Source organism: Maylandia zebra, linkage group LG2 (genome assembly GCF_041146795.1).
Source record: "Maylandia zebra isolate NMK-2024a linkage group LG2, Mzebra_GT3a, whole genome shotgun sequence".
NCBI lineage: Eukaryota > Metazoa > Chordata > Actinopteri > Cichliformes > Cichlidae > Maylandia > Maylandia zebra.
Window position 1 is genome coordinate 7,186,071 of NC_135168.1, and position 16,815 is coordinate 7,202,885.

The 16,815-nt window shown below is 43.0% G+C and overlaps 1 protein-coding gene and 1 long non-coding RNA gene across 2 annotated transcripts in view; both read right to left on the reverse strand.

Moving 5' to 3' along the window:
• Nucleotides 1-16,815, reverse strand: part of LOC112432149 (uncharacterized) — a 499,305-nt gene that overhangs the window by 457,981 nt on the left and 24,509 nt on the right. The gene's annotated exons all lie outside the window — the stretch shown is intronic.
• LOC143413230 (protein NLRC3-like) overlaps nt 14,283-16,815 on the reverse strand; it is a 154,699-nt gene continuing 152,166 nt past the window's right edge. Inside the window, exons 10-12 of the mRNA XM_076875998.1 lie at nt 15,111-15,249; nt 14,441-14,606; nt 14,283-14,347 (exon numbers count right to left, since the gene is read on the reverse strand). Coding sequence (XP_076732113.1) covers nt 14,283-14,347; nt 14,441-14,606; nt 15,111-15,249 — 370 coding nt within the window. The remainder of the gene's footprint in view (nt 14,348-14,440; nt 14,607-15,110; nt 15,250-16,815) is intronic.

Genomic DNA, 16,815 nt, shown 5'->3' on the forward strand with positions numbered 1-16,815 from the left:
GGAGAAACCTGACTTGCAGGTCAAAATGATGAAGTTGTGCCCTATCTGGTCTTCCAAAGCAATTTGGTTTAATGCAACGTTCCACTTTGAACTTTGAAATCAGCTGGAGATCCTCCAGCCAATCACGCCACCGCTGGGAAAGAGAGTGGGGAATAACCTCATCACACTTCAAATTTTGTCGGCAAAGCTCTTGTAGCAACAGTTTAGCTGGCATACTGAAGGGAGACAAGATTCCCAAAGGATCATACAGTGAGCTGACCACAGACAAAATGCCCCTTCTGGTGCTTGGACGGTCCTGCAGAGAGGTTCTGAACTAGATCTTGTCTGTTGCTATGCACCACTGTAAACCCAGTGCTCTCTCAACTGGAAGTTGATCTGTGTCCAAATCCAGATCATTAATTTCCTTTGCTCTTCTTTCCTCTGGGATTGACATGAGCACTGTGCGACTGTTGCTGATCCATTTTGAAAGCTTAAATCCTCCTTTAGCGCAGATATTTGTCAGTCTATTCACCATGTGCCCTGCCTCCTCTTCTGAAGCAACAGATTTCAAACAATCATCCACATAAAAGTTTCTTTTGACTGTATCAACCACTTCAGCTGGAAACTGTTGTGCATTATCATCTGCAGTTCTCTGTAGAGCATAATTTGCACAGCTTGGCGAAGATACAGCTCCAAACAAATGCACTTTCATCCTGCATTCCTGTGCAGACCTTGAAGTGTCGCCATGTTGCCACCACAGGAAACGGAGAAAGTTGACATGTTTTTCTGAGACGTGAACTTGGTGAAAAATGGAATCAATGTCCGCCATTAATGCAACAGGCTCTTGTCTAAATCTGATCAGAACCCCAACCAGCGAGTTTGTGAGATCAGGTCCCTGTAGAAGCTGACTGTTCAATGATGCTCCTTTATAAGTTGTTCCACAGTCAAATACAACTCTTAATTTGCCCTTTGTGGGATGATACACTCCATGATGGTGATACACTCCATGATGGGGGATGTACCACACCTTTCCATCATCTTTGTGCAACTCAACTAAAGGCACAAACTCGGCATATCCTTGTTCAAGCATGTTGTTTACACATTCAGTGTATTCATCCTTATAATGAGTATCCTTTTCAAATCTCCGTCTGAGACTCTGGAGACGCTGCTCCGCGACACAGAGGTTATTTGGCAAACTGGAACCTTCTCTCCTGAAAGGCAAATCAATGTGATAATGATTTCCAATAAGCTTTATTGACCTACTAACAATATCCATGAAGCACAGATCCTCTCTAGACATTTCAGTCTGCTCCTCTGATGATGTTTCATTAAAATCATGATTGTACTGTTTAATCAACATTTCTTCAAGACGCTCAACAGAAATCCTATTGGCTGTTACAGCAGTGCAGTTGGTTTTATTTCCACTGTTACTTCCAGTGCGCAGGGGACCATTTATGACCCAGCCAACTTTTGTTTTTACAGCATAAGGTCCACCCCCCACACTGTTTATCACCTTCCATGGCTCCAAAACATTGGAAGCATCAGTGCCTATCAGTAGCTCCACATCTGCATTAACGTTGTGCAGTTTAACAGGTTTAAGATGAGGCCACTGATCGATGTCGCTTTGCTGGGGAATATTAACTGTAGAAACTGGCATAGTCTTTTGAGTCTAAACATCTGGCAATGGCATGAAATCATTTGCTTCTAAACCAGACAGAACTTGTGTATGTCACAGGCTGGGTCTCTGACCCAGCGCTCTGAGTTCATGTTTGTATTTGTCTCATTTTGTTATGTGATTAGTTTTGTGTCATTTCCTATCTGTCTTTAGTTTGGGCAGTTATTGTTTATTGTTCCTCTGGTTTTCTATGTTTTGGGGTTTTGTATTTATTCATCACGTATTAGGTCTGTTGTGTTGTCATGTTTAGTTTTAGTATTTCCTGTTTTATTCTGACAGTGTCATGTGTTCTTTGTTCATTGTATTTAGCTTTCCTCTCCTGGTCCTGTCATTAGGTTTATGTCAGTCAGCTGTTCCCCCATGTGTCTCCACTTCCCCTGATCACCTCATGTCTGTATTTAAGCCTTTTGTTTTCTTCATGCCATTGTCGGGTCGTCTGTTTATTTGACCTCAGTCTTAGTTACGGTTTTCGTCTGTTATGTATTATTAGTCTTAGTCATGGTCTTTGCTTGTTATTTTCCACCACAGTCATAGTTTAGGTTTTGGTCTCAGTACCGTTTAGTATTTTGTTTCTTAGTGTCTTGTCAGTTTACTTTGGTTTTCTGGTTTACTTCTGCCGTCATTTAATAAAGGATCACTTTTCTGTTCAAACTTCAACTCCTCGTCCTCATCTGCTTTTGGGTCCTGTTTCCACACACACCGGCGCACCCCGCCGTGACAGTGTACTAACAATCCTATCTTGACTCATTGTTCTCAAAAAGATATTGGTCTTTTTACCTTTTACATTCAGTCTTTTTGCCAGAGTTTCTGTACAGAATGTACCTGAACTTCCAGGATCCAAAAACGCATAGGTTTGCACAATTTTATTGCTCTTTTGGCTCTTAACTTGAACTGGAACTATAGAAAAAATTGCATCAACTTCATGACCAGCCCCAATATACCCACATGTCTGAGTGGTTGCAGTTGAAAAGTTGACATTAGAGTTTGTCCTCTGTTGAGTTTGTTCCGAAGACGCACCTGGATCTTTTCGCTCTATATGAAGAACCCCTGGGTGCCTTTGGTGACACACGTCGCAATCCAAACGACTCCTACAGTCTTTGCTTGTGTGACCAACTTTTAAACAACCAAATCAAATTCCCCTTTCCTTGATAAAAGTCAACTTATCCTGATGCGTTTTAGCTTTAAACTGCTTACAATTCTCTAGTAAATGATTGCTGTGTGAACAAAACAAACAACTATGCAGAACAGCGGAAGTTGTTCTGCTTCCAGTTGATTGAGCTTTGATTCCTGGCACTGTACTGACATTAGTGGCAAAACTACTTCCCTTTTTTCTTTGCTTGGTAGAACTTGAAGCTTTAAAGCTGCTTCCAGATTGTGAGTCTTGTATGTTGCCAAACACTGGATCTGATGCTACTTTTACCTGTTTTACTATAAAGGCAACCAGATCAGTGAATACTGCTCTGTAACCATTTTGTTCCTGCAGTTCATAGGCAACAACTCTCCATTTTCCCCTCAATTTGTATGGAAGCTTCATAACAACCATTCTCATATTTGAGGGCAAATCCAACTCCTTCATATAAACAACTTGCTGTGTTAGATTCGAACATCCTTGAAGAAAAAGAGAGAATGACTGTAGACCTTTCACATCCTCACTTTTAATAGGTACAATCCTCTCCATATATGCAGAGGCAATTTTATTTTCGTTCCCAAAATGTTCTTCAAGAAGATCTTTGGCTGTGGAATAGCCCTGCTCAGGAGGTAAATGCTGACAACTATGCACCAAATCTCTAGGCTTCCCCCTAGTGAACTGCTCTAAAAAATGCAAACAGTCGCTCCAGTTATCAGTTTTAGCTTCCACTCCATTTTCAAAGGCATTCATAAATGATCTGTACTGTAAAGGGTCTCCATCAAACACAGGGATGTTTCTGGCGGGGAGGACAGAAGATAAGTTTTGTTTTACAAGCAAAGTAGTGATGTCATTTTGTTTTTGCATAATATTTACAATCTCCTTCGTGCAATTCCCAGTCAAAGTAGGAGACTGAGGCTGTGTGTGCTGCGTCACCCGAGCTGAATCATCAACCTGATGTTGGGTTTGACTTTGTCTAGGTACGATTACTTGTGATTCAGATGCAGAATTTATACCAGAGTAATCTCTTGATGTTGGAACAAATGTATCGGCACAAGGATTTAAACTAGGCGCTTCTTGTACGTGCCCTCTTTCAAAATAAGAGTTCATTCCATCAGAATGCTCAGAGCTACAACCTGAATTTATTTTTAAGACACGAAGCTTTGCATTAGTGGCTGCCAGCTCTGTTTCCAAGGATAATGTCTCCTTTTCTTTTCTCAGTTTTCCTCTTGCGCTTCGATAGAATGTTTTTTCTTTAATGCAGTGAGTCGCTCCATGAGCGCTGCCTTGTCAGCCGCAGCTTTAATGCATGCGGAAGATGTTAATGAAATTCGACTTTGCTGTGACAAGGTTTTTGAAGGTGGTTTTACACTTGAGATATTAGAGACACTGTCTTCAGGTTTTATTTCATCCAAACTTTCAACAGCTTTATCATTACGAACAGTATTGCCTTGTTCAGTATACGGCTCGCCCGCCTCCTGCAACCAAACCTTTACTTTGTCCATAAAAACAGAGAATGCTGTCACCTTCGACTGAAAATGTGCAATTTGCCTTTTCACTTCATCTTCTGGCAGTGGCAAACTTAAAAAGGATTCTTGCAAAGCGTTTGCATCTTGATAGCATTTAATAAACTTCCCAAATTCAGAAGACACTTCCTTAACGTTCTCATGTGAGGTCATTAAAGCGGAAATTTTCCCCATGTACTCAGATGCTTGCTTACACATTGAACTGCGCTTTTCTTGGCATGTCTTTATATACAAATCCAAACCTTTTGGCGTAAATTTAACGCTTCTTTTCTCTGCTTGCATCTCAGTGTCATCCTCTCGTTTACTCTTAATATCCGACATTTTTATTGTCCTCTTGGATTATTTCAAACTTTATAAAGATGCACAGCACTCTGAGAATCCATAGCCTAAAGTACAAACATGACATCCATTTACCTGCCTTTTGCAGCGAACAAACATTTCCACAGAGGGCGTTGGCATGTTTCAATTAGCGATCCAATTATGCACCAACTTAGTACATCAAAACTCAGTTCATCAGTCTTTGTAGTGAAATTATGTCTTTAAACTCCAATAGCGTCACCGTTTTCCTTTACGGCTTAAACAATATTATCACTCACCAGCTTTGATGAACGAGTGACATGTTGATCCAGGCCTCAACATCAAATCCGTCTGGATTACTCACCAGACGATCCAATAACTTTTATTCGAGTTCGACGGTGATCCTTGAAATCCTTATATCCATTAATGAAGGATTATTCCTTTGTCCACGGGAAGGTTTTTTACTTTATGTAGTGGCAATTCCTTTACTTTTGAAAGATCAAACGTCCCACAACTTAAAGTCCACAAGCCACTGCTGCACTGAGGTAATATTTCGTACGCAGGAGAAAGAAGTCCACTGTCCAAACCTTTTAGTTGAGAGTTTTGGTTTTGGTTTATTTATCCATCTTGGCAAGCAATAACAAGATCCTTCCTGCTGCTTCTCCTGCTCTGGTAAAAAACCATAGGCCCACCCCAATGCATGCTGGTCCTATACCAGTCTCTTTATTTATAGAAACAAAATGGCCCTACAGCTCTTACTGACTAATTTAACAAAATAACAACAAACAAAACAAATCATTTAAAACAAAATATTAACCGACAAATAAACCCCAAAATATAAATAAACTAACAACAAACTTTAACTAATTTCAAAATAATAAAAAATAAAGAACAAATAGCTCCAACACTATCTATACTTGATAAAAAGCTATGTATTGCAAGTGTATATGGTCCAAATGTTGATGATCCCTCATTCTTTCACGGTTTTTTCAGTGCACTCTCTGAACACTTAGATGGCACACTTGTTCTTGGAGGCGACCTCAACCTTGGACTAAATGAAGACATAGATAGGCTCAATACAGCGGGAACTCAGTGTAATTGGCAGTCCACAAATATAATCAAACAGTATATGAGCGAATTTGGTCTTTGCGATGTATGGCGCTCCCTTCACCCCACCAGTAAGGAATGTACTTTTTTCTCACATGTCCATCACTCTTACTCTCGTCTGGATTATTTTTTGGTCGGCAGCAATATATCACTACTTAAAGATGAAGACTTTATTAAATATTTTAAAAAAGAGTGGACTTCATATTTGGACTATAATGACACTCCCGAAACATCAGCTTCTGTTCTATGGGAAGCAGGGAAAGCTGTGATGAGAGGTAAAATAATTTCTTTCTCATCACATAAAAAGAAAAAAGAAAACAAAAATATTCAGAAATTAGAAAAAAACATCAAATCACTAGAAGAAGCCTACGCGTCCCACCAAGATCAGGAAACATTGAACAAAATACGCAAAACAAAACTAGAATTAAATGAGATAATTAATAAAAAAACAAAATTCTTAGTACAAAGACTACGCTTACAAAATTATGAACATGGTAATAAATCCGGTCAAATAAATAAATAAAGAAAAAACAACTATATGTGCTGTTCAAGATTTATCTGGGAACACAATATATGAACCGATACAAATAAACAACATTTTCAGGGATTTCTATAAAACGTTGTATTCACCACAAATAAACCCATCTAAAAAAGAAATTGATCAGTTTTTGGACAACATAACTCTTCCAAAATTATTAGACACTCAAGCAATGGCACTGGATTCGCCGCTGACATCAGGTGAACTCCAGGAAGCCCTGATAAGTATGCCCAATAATAAGGCTCCAGGTCCAGACGGCTTTCCTGCAGAATTCTACAAAGAATTCTGGTCGATTCTAGCACCAGTTTTCTACAGAACGTTGTTGGAAATCAAAGAAAAGGGCAGACTTCCATCAAATATGAATTCTGCAAACATTAATCTCCTGCTAAAACCAGGCAAAGACCCTGTATATCCCTCAAGCTATCGTCCAATATCCCTTATAAATGTAGACCTTAACATAATCTGCAAAGCTCTCTCAAAGAGACTGGAGAAAATAACCCCCCTCTTAATTCATCCTGACCAAACTGGTTTCATAAAAGGTAGGCACTCATCAACAAATACACGTAGATTACTTAATTTGATAGACTACTCATACAGTAAAAACCTAGAAACTACAATATTCTCTTTAGACGCAGAAAAAGCATTTGACAGAGTTAACTGGAAATTTCTATTTGCAACTTTACACAAATTTGGTTTTGGATCCTCTTTCATAAACTGGTTAAAAATATTATATAATTCCCCACCAGCTTGTGTCAGAAGAAATGACCAGACATCCTCTAGCTTCTGTCTCTTGAGGGGCACCAGGCAGGGATGCCCACTCTCCCCTTCACTGTTTGCAATTTTTATTGAACCACTAGCAGCAGCAATTAGACAGAATTCAGTAATTAAGGGCATAAAATGCAAGAACGTGTAACATAAAATCAGCCTTTATGCGGATGATGTGTTACTCTTTCTCCAAAATTCACAAACCAATATCTCTGGGGTGATTGAATTGATAAACTCTTTTGCAAGAATATCAGATTACTCAATTAACTGGTCAAAATCTACAGTCCTACCAATTAATTGCTCCCTCCATAATTCCTCTTCTACACCACTGCAATCGGGAAATATAAAATATTTAGGTATTAATGTTTCTCCCAAGCTTGCAGATCTAACTAAATTAAACCATATCCCACTTTTAAAGAAGGTAGAAGATGATCTGGCTAGATGGAAATGTCTACCCATATCACTCATGGGAAGGGTTGCCGCTATAAAAATGATGGTCTTACCAAAAATAAATTATTTATTCTCAATGATCCCAACTAAACCGCCACAAGATTGGTTCAGATCTCTAGATTCATGTATGTCCAAATTCCTTTGGAAAAATAAACCCCCACGTATAAGCTTAAAAACATTACAAAAGACTAAGGATAGAGGAGGATTAGAACTACCTAACTTTCAGCACTACTTCTTAGCTAACAGGCTTCAGTTTATCTCAGGATGGCTAAAACATACCCTCTTAGATGAACCTTGGCTAGATGTAGAACAAGCACTTTGCAATAATCTAGAGATCTCAGACCTACCATTTATCAGCTCAAACATCCAACGACATGAATGCTTTAAAAGCATCAACATCAGCTCTTCTCTGACAGCATGGTAGGAGTTTCTAAAATTGACGGCGTCTTCATTAATCCCATGCAAACGTACACCTATCTGGAACAACCCTGACATATTACAAAACAATAATATGATAAACTTTTCAGATTGGAGTGGTAAAGGAATCAAATGTTTAGAACATATACTAGAAGGAACAGAATTTATTTCATTTGACGGACTAGTTACACAATATGGGATCAACAAGAAAAGATTTTTAGAATATCAACAAATTAAATCCATAGTAAAAAAGAAATTTAAACCGGGTCAAGTTGAACTACAAACACCACCAAGTGTGGTTCAATTTCTTACTCTTAAAACCCTCAAATTACTATCCAAAATATACAGAATGCTTTCTAAAACAGATGAATCAATATCACTTCCTATTGCAAAATGGGAAGCGGACTTATCAGTTAACTTAGACCCAAACTTCTGGTCTCAGATTTGCTTAAAAACCTTTCATCTAATTAGAAATCCCAGTCTTCAATTAATTCAATACAAAATATTACATAGAGTGCACTATACAGGTCATCGGATGTTCAAGATGGGCTTTACGTCTACCAACAACTGCTCACACTGCCAAACCAATTCACCGGACAATTATATCCACGCTCTTTGGTTCTGTCCACCAGTGCAGAAGTTTTGGCGTGAGATATGTGAAGACTTATCAAAGTGTCTGAAATGTAACATTCCAACTTCCCCCTTAGTGTGTTTGTTGGGCAGCTTAGATAATGTCACTTCAGAAAAGCATATAGCCCATATGGTTTTCACTGCCCTATGCATAGCCAAGAAAACAGTCCTCATGAACTGGAAAAATAAAAACAATCTTAATTCTAACCAATATAGAAATTATCTATTAGATTACATTAGTCTTGATACAGCCTCTGCCACCACATCAGATCAATTGCTCTGGGCTCCTTTGATCAGCTCCATCACCTAGTGGGGGGGGGGGGGGGGGGGGGGGGTGGTCATAGTTTGGTCCCGCCTTCACTGTTGTGATTGGTGTGGGGGTAGGGACAGGCCTAGGGTGTCGGGGGGTTCCCCGGAGGCATCTTCCTTGGGGGGGCTCAACCCGGGGTAGCGGTCATGTCCGGTTAGGGGCTCTGTTGGCTCTCCGGTGACTGTTTCCTCGCGGCTGCGTGCAGCGGGGCTAGGGGAGGGTCTGTGCTGATGGACGTGGGTTACTGACCTGGTAGCCTGGCTGCCCCTGGGTGGGTCCGGGATGGGCGTGAGGTTCTGGGGGCGCTCCGTCTCTAGGCTGGGGCCTTGGCCGGGCCTCGGGGGCTTGGGTCCTGGTTGGTGTGTTGCCGGGGTTGTGGGCGGGCGGGTGCATGGGGGCCCAGCCCTGGCGCAGGGTGCCGCCAGTGCGTCGAGCCTCCTGGGGGGCTCTTCAACTGGTGGGGGAGATTGTCACATCTTGCAGGAGCTTTCCTCTCTTCAGGAACTCTCTCTGCAGGAAGGGGAGATACAGGAGAGGTGGAGGAAGATCTCAGCCTGGGCGTATATTGTCTTGTGTAGTCTGGAAGATGAGTGGATGGTGGGGTGGGTGCAGTTTTCTCTGTGGTGGGGTTGGGTGGACTGTCCCGGGCTCTGTGGGGCCGGGAGGCGCTGCTGCACTGGGCCCCGGTCTGGATGGGCCTGGGCCCCCTTTCCTTGGCGGGTCGCGGAGTATGGGGGTGCCTACTGGGGTCAGTGGGGGAGCTGGCCCCAGGGAGGGGTCACCTGCCCCTCCCTTCCTTCCCTCCCCATCTCCAGCTGCCTCCCTCTTCCCGCTCCACCACAACCACCCACACATGCAGGGCCTTGGAGTAGGGGTATGTCACCAGGGTGCAGAGGAGGCTACCCCCCCCCCCCCCCCTCTGTCCCCTTCTGGCTGCCTCTGCCTCAATTTTATCCCACAACTTAGACATTCACATTACTCACACTCTCATTACACATACATATAGGATGTTGGGGGTGGGCACGATACACGGAATCCAAGTTACCATCAGGGTGTACACCTCACCCCTGGCGTCGTTGCCCACCTCTCAATTTTAAATACACGTAGACATTGAGGGCTAGCAGGAGGGACTATGCGCTTACCTGCTGCTCTCTGGCAGGTAGCTCCATGCCCTCCTGGGTTTTAATTGCACCTTAGAACACACATGCATCAACACTACAATGAGCGGGTGGAGGGAGGTTTGGAGTCTTCTCTCACCCCCATTCTCTGCGACCTGCTGGAGTGGGGGGCTAGGAGGAGGAGTTGGCCGTCCGACTGCGGTCTGGAGTGTTGGGCCTCCCTGCTGCTGCGGAGTCGGGGCGGTCTTCCTCTCCCCACCGCAGGGAAAAGGGTAACACCACCTGGGTCTGGGTGCAGTTCCCCCCTCCAGGGGCAAGGGTACCTAGACCTGGTTCGTAGAGTACGCTTGGGGAGTGTGATCGCGTGTACAGCGTCTCTTTATGTCTGTCTCCACGTCGGTTGAGTGTGGAGTAAGTGCATATGAGAGCATGAGGGTGGGAATGGATGTTTGTGTCTGTGTGTGCCTGTATGTCTGTGTCTATATGTCAGGTTGGGTATCAGACGCCATCTCAGGCCCTCCAAGTTTTGGAGGCCTATCTCCACCCACCACCACTTCCCCTGCCAGTGGCGGACTCCCTCAGACATCGGTGCGTTGGTGGTTCTTTGTGTCTGGGGATGGGCGTCCGGGTACACGCTGGCTCACTCCTTGGCGGCCGCTTATCGGGGCCTGGAGCCTGGGGCTCGCTGGAGTCACTTCGGAGGTGGGGTGCCCCCGGCCTCTTGGCCTGGGGCTCGGTCACTCAGGCACAGCTGGCTGCCGGCGGAGCTCACGGGCACGTCACTGCAACCCCCCCTGGCTTCTGCTCCGCGGCTGCTGAGTGAGCCCTCATCTGGGACTCTCCTCAGCTCTTACTGGGAAAGTGGCGCGGCTGCCCCTCTGTTGGTCTTCCTTGGTCTCTTGTGTTCTGGTGAAAAGGTGAATCAAATGGACCATTATGGCAAGGCTGGGATGGTCAATTTGGTAAAGTAAATCCGTTGACACAAAAAAAAAAAAAAAAAAAAAAAAAGTAAATCCGTTGGGCATCTTTCTTTGCCTTTAGACAATAATTCTGATGGCAAAAGAGCCAAACGGGACAGGCAAAAGAAAAAAAAGAGAAAAAAAACAAGGAGAAGAAGAGAAGAACAAGTCCATAACGGCAATGCTCAGTGGCTAGTGGATCTGAGGGCAGACCACAGCGACCTCCCTGAACAGGGTCCAGTAACCATCACAGTGGCAGATATCCAAGAAAGGGTCTCCAGTATGAAGAGTTGGACAGCACCAGGGCCCGACATGGTTCACGCCTACTGGCTAAAGAAGCTGACTGCACTCCACGAGCGTCTGGCAGCACAAATGAACCAGCTGCTAGTTAACGAGAGACACCCGGAATGGCTAACTGAAGGTCGGACGGTCCTGATCCCCAAGGACCCCAAGAAGGGACCGGTCCCCTCCAACTACCGACCAATAACCTGCCTCAGTACTACATGGAAGCTCCTGTCAGGCATCATATCGGCTAAGATGAACAGGCACATGGGTCAATACATGAGTGGGACACAGAAAGGAATTGGCAAGAATACCAGAGGCGCAAAACACCAGCTACTGGTAGACAGAACAGTCAGCCGAGACTGCAAGACCAGACTGACCAACCTGTGCACTGCCTGGATTGATTACAAGAAGGCCTATGACTCAATGCCCCACAGCTGGATACTGGAATGCCTAGAATTGTACAAGATCAATGGGACCCTAAGAGCCTTCATCAGGATGTGGCGTACAACACTAGAGGCCAACTCCAAGCCCATAGCACAAGTCACCATCAAGTGCGGGATCTACCAAGGAGACGCTCTGTCCCCACTGCTGTTCTGCATAGGCCTGAACCCCCTCAGTGAGATCATTAACAAGACTGGCTACGGATACCGACTATGGAACGGAGCAGTTGTCAGCCACCTCCTGTACATGGATGACATCAAGCTGTATGCCAAGAGTGAACGAGACATTGATTCACTGATCCACACTACCAGGCTATACAGCAATGACATTGGAATGTTGTTCGGACTGGAGAAATGTAGTCGGATGGTAACAAAGAGAGGGAAGGTAGTCAGAACTGAGGGGATTGAACTACCAGAAGGCAACATTGCAGACATAGAGGACAGTTACAAGTACCTGGGGATCCCGCAGGCAAATGGGAACCATGAAGAGGCCGCTAGAAAGGCTGCAACCACCTGCAGAGGGTCAGGCAAGTCCTGAGGAGTCAGCTGAATGGTAAGAACAAGATCCGGGCCATCAACAAGAAAGAGGAGGGAGACGAGGAACCATCATGGAAGGACAGGCCGGGGTAGAGGCTGGGGTCTATCACACCAGGCAAGACCCCAGGTGCAGGCTGTGTAAAGATGCCCCAGAGACAATCCAGCACATAACAGCAGGGTGCAAGATGCTAGCAGGCAAGGCATACATGGAACGCCATAACCAAGTGGCCAGCATAGTGTACAGGAACATCTGTGCCGAGTATAACCTGGAAGTCCCGAGGTCAAAATGGGAGATGCCCCCAAGGGTGGTGGAGAATGACCGAGCTAAGATCCTGTGGGATTTCCAGATACAGACGGACAAAATGGTGGTGGCTAACCAACCGGACATAGTGGTGGTAGACAAACAGAAGAAGACGGCCGTAGTGATCGATGTAGCGGTTCCGAATGACAGCAATATCAGGAAGAAGGAACACGAGAAGCTGGAGAAATACCAAGGGCTCAGAGAAGAGCTCGAGAGGATGTGGAGGGTGAAGGTAATGGTGGTCCCCGTGGTAATCGGAGCACTAGGTGCGGTGACTCCCAAGCTAGGCGAGTGGCTCCAGCAGATCCCGGGAATAACATCGAGATCTCTGTCCAGAAGAGCGCAGTCCTGGGAACAGCTAAGATACTGCGCAGGACCCTCAAGCTCCCAGGCCTCTGGTAGAGGACCCGAGCTTGAAGGATAAACCGCTCGCAGGGGCGTGCTGGGTGTTTTTTATATATATATATATATGTTAAGAGATATATTCTAAAACACTTCTTTAGCTGAGACTCACACAGATTTCTCTTGCTAGCAAGGGCAGCCTCCTGAGCTCACACACCAAGAGTGAGCCTCAGAGACTAAGCACTGAGGACTGCCCTGGTCTTTTATTTATACACTTCAGTGAGCGTTTGTTCCATACATTGAAATGTGGAGGTGTACGTGTGTGTGTGTGTGTGTGTGTGTGTGTGTGTGTGTGTGTGTGTGTGTTACTGCTGATCAAAGGGTCATATAACATGAAAGCACAAAAGCAAACATCTTTGGTCAGGAAGAGGGTAGTCTCCCCCTCACCCTAGATCAGGGCTGCCCAATCCCAGTCCTCGAGAGCTACTATCCTGCAGCTTTTAGATGCATCCCTACTCCAACACAGCTGAATCAAATGAATGGCTTGTTATCAGGCCTTTGCCAAACACGATGGCATGCTGAAGAGGTAATCAAACCATTTGATTCAGCTGTGTTGGAGTAGGGATGCATCTAAAAGCTGCAGGACGGTAGCTCTCGAGGACCGGGATTGGGCACCCCTGCCCTAGATGGTTCACCCTAGATAACACGGTGAGGAAGTCCAGCAGTTCATCTATATGTAAAGAAGCACTTAAACTAAAACAGACGTAGCTACGTTAATCCTACCGTAAAACAATAAGACAAGGTACGACCTCTCCCATGCTCCCAGAGTGCTCTCTAATGCACACAAAGTTTGCAGACTATCAAGGATCAAACCTCTACCAATCTACAACTAATATAAAACTCTAAGCATATATAAGTAGATATTTCTAAGCATAAATGACAATCAACAATACAAAACCTAACAACACTACTTTCCTGACTTTGTAGTGCATAACATTTGACACTTCAAGCTAGTACTGTGACTTAAGAGTTTTGTACAATGGTGATGCTAACTACCTCAGGGAGTTAACCTCTTAAGAAGTATATACGTTATTTAAGAATCTTGGTGTTCATATTGGTAACATTATATAACATTTGTTATACTAGAAAGTCTCGAAGAGAATTATCAGGTCTGGTTTTCGTGAAGATTTTTAAAATTACATTTGTATATAAATGAGTGTGAAAGACCATACTATACACACACACACATACAAAATTGTTCAGGTGGGTAACACCAGAGGTTCAGTATGGCTAGCTTTGGTGATGTGAACGCCACATGGGGAGGTAATAAGGCAGATATAACACTATTTTCATGTTAGCAACAGGACATGTAGGGCAGCTGTCACCTCACAGCAAGAAGGTTACTGGTCTGAACCTTGGCTGAATAATAGAATAGAACAGAATAGAGTAGAGTAGAATAGAATAGAATAGCTGGTGACTGTTACCTATCCTCATCCTCACCATCTTGTTTGTCTCTGTGTACCTCGTGATGATCTGCCTTCTTATCTAGGGTGTACCATGAGTATCACCCAAAGACAGCTAGGATAGGCTACCTGATAAGGACACCTGGTTACAGATAATGGACAAAGCATATCTTACTTCTCAGAAGGTGTTCATAAAGCTTCCTCATCTTCATGAGGATGTCACGTGCAGCACCTTCCGCTGGTTCGATGTGAGTGATCACGTCCCCTACTATACGGCCCTCACGGTCAAACTGTCCAAGAAACAGAATTGGTTGGTAGCCCAGGGCATGTAGCTTTGAAACCTGCAAGAACAACAAAGAAAAACATGCAGCCAGTCTTTCATGTAAGCAAACGGATGTATAACAAACCTTTAAGTTTCACATCTTTGTTGTTTTATTGTTGTCGATAGTTAAAAAGTATTTATGGTGACCAAACCTGTAAATGTATGATAAAATCCATCTTGAAATGTTTTGTCTCTCAGTTAATAGCCGATTAAATTAAAAATCAGAAGTAGCTTAAATAAAAATAGTTGAAGTTTTTTCTAGTTTGATGTCTTTAGTGTGATGATGTTATTCTGATGTGAATAACTTTTTTATTTATGCTCTTTTATAAATTAATATTTTAACATGTCTTGTTAGTTTCTTACTTCATGATATACAAGAAAACATTGACAACTGTGATTAATAAAGAATTGTCTAGCAGACCAACCACTTATTAGATCAGAACTTTAAAACTTACTGACAACTGGGCTGAATTAACCACCCTGCTCGCATTTCTGTTGTTTTTAACAGAGGCAGCCCAGTTACTGTGTTTAAACTGTTCTTGTTTTTTTTTTCAATCCCTCCTTTAGGTTCAGGCTGCCCAGGCATCCACTGCATGTCTTCCTGTTGCAGGTGTTTGGGGCCTGACAGGAAGGGCATGGTTTGGTTTTTGGCTTTGTCATTTCTGCAAATGAAAATGGAACATGTAGGGATTATTTCAGGTTTGTTTTGGTGAAATGATTACAAAAATAATTTGTGACCAAAGAAATAACTTATATTACGAGGCACTATTACTGTCATGGTCCGGAGTCTGCGACTCCGTGTTTATGTTTAGTTTATTAGTATTCTGTGGTTTTGGTTACCTTGGGTGTTTGTACTCTTCTGTTTCATGGTTCATGTTCCTATGTTCTGTGTCCCCTAGTCTGTGTTGTTTCCCCTCGGTCTCCCTGCATCTCTCCATGTGTATTTCCCCGGATCTCCCTGCATCTTCGTTTCTGGTTTGTTTTGTTAGTTTTACCCAGTTTAGGTTCCAGTTTCATGTTCCCAGCGCCTTTGTTGTTTGTTTTCCCCTTCGTTAATAAACATTCACCTGCCGCGTCCAGGTCCTAAATATTCCACACGGCTTGCCCCGGCAAACCATGACAATTACACCATATTTAGAAAAAAAATCAATCACGAGATTAAAGTCGTTAATATTGAGTTAATTATGAGAATAGGGTTAAAAAAAACTGAATTAATTACAGAAAAGATAGATTGCTAAAATAGAGCAGTACTAACATTAGCTGGGTGGCCAAGCAAGTGTCTTACACATGAGAATACATCACAAAAAAAATTAAATAAACTTTTGCAGAAGTAGTTCTTTTTGTTACACAGACTGCTCTGTGAAAAAATTTCAAGTTTAATATCAGCTGATGATATTTCAGTGAACATGCAAATTACCCACAGAGTTTATCACAACTTACTTAGCTAGCATCTGCCTCGTGTCGAGTCGAAAAATTTGCTGCAGGACCGTGAGTTGAAAGATACATTTACTACGACTCCCAAGATGCATTGCAGTAAAAACCATCCAATTGCCTTGCTTAAGATCTGTTGACGTGTCGCTAAAGGCGCGCTGTAGATAAATATCCGGTTGTTCAGTGATGACGCGACGAATCCTACTTCCGGGCCTAAAGTAGTCTGCGTTTAATATGGCTTTTGTGTTGTTAACATAGAATAGAATAGAATAGAATAGAATTCAACTTTATTGTCATTGCACATGCACAGGTACAGGGCAACGAAATGCAGTTTGCATCCATCCAGAAGTTCTTTAGTGATATAGATATATTACAATATATATTAGCAATAATATAGATATGTGAGTATATTACAGAAATGGGTCTATTATGGTATGTTATAATGTACACGGTATGAAGTATGTTGTGAATATTCTATAACTATAAGTATGTACAGGCTGTAGTGAGTACAAGCTATGTACAGGATATGAACAGGATATAAATATGAAAAACTATACAGAATATGAAATAAATAACTTTACAGAATCTGGGATATACAGCTATACAGAAATGGGAACTATGCAAGTTGTAAACAGTTGTAGGATTAAAGATTATCGAATGTACAGAATGATTATTTACACAGAGCTATACATTAGTGCAGTTAAGATAAGTGAGGGTGTAGATAGTTTCTACAGAGGCTATATAAAGTGCTAGTAGTTGTGAGTGGTGGTTCAGTCCATGTTATTATTGTGTTTGAG